General features: G+C 44.7%; 1 protein-coding gene across 1 annotated transcript in view; it reads left to right on the top strand.

Annotated features, from left to right (window-relative positions):
- Window positions 1–1,747, top strand: part of FGB (fibrinogen beta chain) — a 7,557-nt gene extending 5,810 nt beyond the window's left edge. The window contains exons 7-9 of the mRNA XM_005860491.2: window positions 119–244; window positions 453–738; window positions 1,343–1,747. Coding sequence (XP_005860553.1) covers window positions 119–244; window positions 453–738; window positions 1,343–1,571 — 641 coding nt within the window. The 3' untranslated portion in view covers window positions 1,572–1,747. The remainder of the gene's footprint in view (window positions 1–118; window positions 245–452; window positions 739–1,342) is intronic.
- Window positions 1,748–4,994: the final 3,247 nt, after the last annotated feature.

The raw sequence follows: 4,994 nt of genomic DNA on the forward strand, positions 1-4,994 counted from the left end.
AATATAAGTGGGAATAAAATAAATTAAATAGCCAAAGTATTCAGACATTTCCCTCAAAGTGGCATTATTTATTACTGTTTAATATGTGTTGTTTTTTCTTCCTTTCTTTGCCCCAAAGGGTGGACAGTAATTCAGAATCGTCAAGATGGTAGTGTTGACTTTGGCAGGAAATGGAATCCATATAAAGAAGGATTTGGTAATATTGCAACCAATGACGAAGGGAAAAAATATTGTGGCCTACCAGGTAAAAAACTGAGAGTACAAAATAATATCATTCTACTTACAATGGTTTTTCTTTCATTTATAAAAACACAGTGTTGGGAATCTGTGTTTAGGCATTTTAGGAGGTTAAGAAGAATTTATGAAACGAGTGTGAAAGATAAGGGAAGAAAGGAAGTTTTTAGTTTCTAAGGTTGTGTTTTTGGTGAGATTTTGTTTTATTTTTCCTTTAGGTGAGTATTGGCTTGGCAATGATAAAATTAGCCAGCTTACCAACATGGGACCCACAGAACTTCTGATTGAAATGGAGGACTGGAAAGGAGCTAAGGTAAAGGCACGCTACGGAGGATTCACTATACAGAACGAAGCCAGGAAGTATCAAATCTCAGTGGACAAATATAAGGGGACAGCTGGCAATGCCCTCATGGATGGAGCTTCTCAACTGGTGGGAGAAAACAAAACCATGACCATTCACAACAGCATGTTCTTCAGCACGTACGACAGAGACAATGATGGCTGGTATGTGTTGGGTTCTTCCTTCCTGCTGTAAAAGCCACCACTGATATTTTTTACTTGGGATCATTAATGATAGCTAATGTTAATAACTCTCATTGCTTGGGTGGTTACCACATGTATCAGCCACTGAAGTAAGCTCTTTCTGTACCATCCTGATACAGTTGCCAGTTTGATTCTCATTTGACAAATGAAGTTTAGAGAGATTAAGTAATTTATCCCAAGTCACACAACTATGAAAAATAGAGCTGGGATTAGAACACGTGTGCCTTCTGAATACTGATTATTTAAATCCATTTTTATGTCTCTATATTTGAATGTGTATATTGAAACCCTCATTTTGTTCTTCAGAGTTCTCTAATATTAAGGGATCTGAAATCTCTCATTTCAGTATAAAGTAACAAATGCAGATGAATTTGTCACAGAGACCCAGTTCTCTCTCTCTCTCTTTTTTGCCATAGGGCAGAGAAGGTCTTTGGTGTATTGGGGTGACTTTATTCATAGAACTAAAGGAAAGGGGCACAGCACACAGCATCCTTTGTGGGTGTTTTGGATGGAATTAACTGGACGACTCTGTAGTTGTAATAACCCCAAACACATTTCTTTCCAGGGTAAATGCAGATCCCGCGAAACAGTGCTCTAAAGAGGATGGTGGTGGATGGTGGTATAATAGATGTCATGCAGCCAATCCAAATGGCAGATACTACTGGGGTGGACAGTACAGCTGGGACATGGCAAAACACGGCACAGATGATGGAGTAGTCTGGATGAACTGGAAGGGATCCTGGTATTCAATGAAGAAGATGTCTATGAAGATCAGGCCCTTTTTCCCACAGTAATAGTCCCCAAAACATAGATTTTTATTCTTCCGTGTGTAACAACATTTTTGTATACTACGTCATTGAAATGTTATTTCATACATTATATCCCTTTAAAACTGTCAAAAGGCTGTGAGTGTGACTTTTTGGAAAAAAGTATTTGGGATAAGTGGCATTAAAATTAGGACACCATTTTCTTTTGTGCTCTTCATTTATATTGCTCCCCAAGAAGCAACTAAAAGGACAGTTGTGGATAGTGGGTGCTCAGAATTTCAATTCCAGTTGATCATGAAAAGTTTCAAGTTAGGAAGAGGAATTTTCTATCCTTGTTGTAGAAAAACTATGAGGCAACCTAAAAGCTTATGTTTAAAAGTCCATTTGGAAAACTCTGTTTATTTATGTAAGGTCTGCCACAGAAAACTTTCAAAAAAAAAATTATCAACTAAGCTAGTCCCTGTTGCAATAAAGTACTGTTTTCTTATTTTGTAATCCACGTGGCCAATGACTTAGGCTTTGAACTTTTAGGAGAAGAGAAGCATTCACAATCTCAAATAGCTCATAAACTGGCACTGAACATTTGAAGATTCAAAATCTCACTGTCCCATGGAAAACCACTACTCTGTCAGCTAACTGGACTTTGGGATCAGAGTTCCCAAGAGGACAATTAGGATCAAGCCTTCACCATTTGGCTTCTTTTGGGGGGAAAATAGTAAGGTAGGAAGCAGTAGTTGATTATTGTCCCTCATTAGGGGAAGTTAGGCTTACTGGCCTCAATTTGGTTTTGGTTTTTTACATAGCTACACCAGAATGAAAGTAGAAGTGGATTTTTGGTTTTTCTATGTCTCCATAAGAAATGAATGTATGAACTCAAATTTTTTTTCCCCTTCAATTCTCCCATCACTTTACTCCAACTGTCCTTGGCAACCCTATGACCGTAGGCCCTCTTTTCCTTAGCTTAGCATAACTGCCATTGATTCTCATGGAAACTTATGGTCCTGAAGTTCATCCTCTTGACCGTTACATCTCAGCAAAGGTTGTTAAATCATGGAAATGTTGTCACACTCTTAATTCCTCACCAAATCCAACTTCAACTTTTAACCTGGCTTCCCTGCCATAGTTCTGTTCTACCCCTAGCTATAATTGTCTATTACTCAGTTACCACATATATTGTCTTAATAACAAAAAATTCTGACCAAGTTACTTTCCTGCTTAATGTTATTTCCTTATTATCTAAATTTTAAGTCCAAATTCCATAACTGGGAGTGAAAATAGTCCCAGCACTGTCCTCCACCCCCACCCCACCCCCTTCCCTATCCATCTACATTCTTGTCATAGTGAATTTTTCACCATTCCAGGAAAGGTCAGGCTCTTTTACATGATGCCCTCATTGATAACAGTGTCTTTCCCCCAATTCCTCTAGCAAATTGCTCTTTGTTTTCAAGCCTCACTTTAACTGCAATTTATCTGTGGCACATACCTTCCTCCTCTACTGGTAATGAGCTCTTACTCATCTGTGATTCCAGAATCATCAGTCTCTCAGAAAGGCTGATTTTCATAAATTTGGATTTGAAAACAATCTTGGGTAACCCTTATTAAAATATACAGAACCCATACTATCTAATAAAAGAGAAACATGCAATTTGACCATAACCCCGATACCCTTCCCATTGGCTAATCAGCAGGATATGCAAATTAACTGCCAACCAAGATGGCGGCCGGCAGCCACGTTTCAATTATAGAAGCCAAACAGACCCAGAAACCTGCTTTGAGCCCTCAGAGCTAGAGCCGGCTCTCAGCTCCAGTGACAGCTATAGAAGGTAAATAAATCCCAGAATAAAAAAAAAGAAAAAAAGGAGAGGCTGGGAGCTTAAGTTGCCCTCCAGCCTGAAAACGGCTCTCAGGCCCTCTCCCAGACTGGCCAGGCACCCCAGTGGGGACCCCCACCCTGAAGGGGGTGTGACCAGCTGCAAACAGCCTTCAGCCCATCATCCAGGCTGGCCAGGCACCCAAGCAGGATCCCCACCCTGATCCGGGACACTTTCAGGGCAAACCAGCCGGCCCCTACCCGTGTACCAGGCCTCTATCCTATACTACAGGCAGGGCGGGACAGCGTGAGCTGCCATCCGGGCCCCATGTGCAGCCCTGGGCAGTGGGGCATAAGCCCCGCCCCCAGCCAGGACCCCTGTGTGCCACCTGAGCCCCCAGCCCGGACCCCCGTGCCACCTAAACCCCGCACTGCTAAGCCCAGCCCCCAGCTGGGACCCTATGACTATTGGAGAGCTGAAAAGTGCCACTGGGCCCTGGGTCACTGTGGTGATCCGGCCATCGGTAAGTAGAAAAGTGTGGCCTGTAGGCAGCCCCCAGTTGCGCCTGATCCGGGAGCAGGAAAGCAAGCTTGGCCTGAGGGCAGCCCCCAGCTGGGACCCTATGACTATTGGAGAGCTGAAAAGTGCCACTGGGCCCTGGGTCACTGTGGTGATCCAGCCATCGGTAAGTAGAAAAGTGTGGCCTGTAGGCAGGCCCCAGTTGCGCCTGATCCGGGAGCAGGAAAGCAAGTTTGGCCTGAGGGCAGCCCCCAGCTGGGCCTGATCTGAGAGCAGGAAAGCAAGCCCAGCTGTGCCTTCTCCCCGGTCACCATGAGGATCCAGGAGCAGGAAAGCAAGCCTGGCCTGCGGGCAGCCCCAAACTTTGACTGCTCCCCAGTTGCCATGGCGATCCGGGAGCAGGAAAGCCCAGCTTGCAAGCAGCACCCCCATCCTGGCCATAGCTCAAGGGAGAGTACAACATGCAGTGGAGGCCAGGAGCCTGAGAGATCAACACAGAGGGGCTCCTGCTCCAAGCCTCCATGGTGTGGCTGGGGGCAGGCCCCCAGCAGACACACACACACACACACACACACACACACACACACACAGCCTGCTCTGAGCCTCCAATGTGGCTGGGGGAAGACCCCCAGTAGGGACACACACACACACACACACACACACACACACACACACAGGATGTCTGCTCCAATCCTCTGCTGCCAGACTGTGGCCATCAGTAGGACATCCACTGAGGGCTCCCGGACTGTGAGAGGGGCAGGCTGGGCTGAGGGAACCACACCCCCCAGTGCACGAATTTTGTGCACCAGGCCTCTAGTTTTCCAATAAAGGCTCAGACAGAAATTCAATATGCAAAATATTGAAAGTAGACCTGTTGTATGAGGGCTAACTGTAGCAAAAGCCTACTGAATCCTGGATGGCAGATGGCAAGAGCCCAATAAAAGGGCAGTGTCCCTCAGCCCCTGTACACACTCACAGAGGATCTAAAGAATTCCTAGAACTTAAAGTTAAGCCATAAAAATTCTAAAAATATATTTTTATTGATTTCAGAGAGGAAGGGAGGGGGAGAGAGAGTTAAAAACATCAATGATGAGAATCATTGATCTGCTGCCTCCTGCAT

This window comes from Myotis brandtii, unplaced genomic scaffold (genome assembly GCF_000412655.1).
Source record: "Myotis brandtii unplaced genomic scaffold, ASM41265v1 scaffold136, whole genome shotgun sequence".
Lineage (NCBI taxonomy): Eukaryota > Metazoa > Chordata > Mammalia > Chiroptera > Vespertilionidae > Myotis > Myotis brandtii.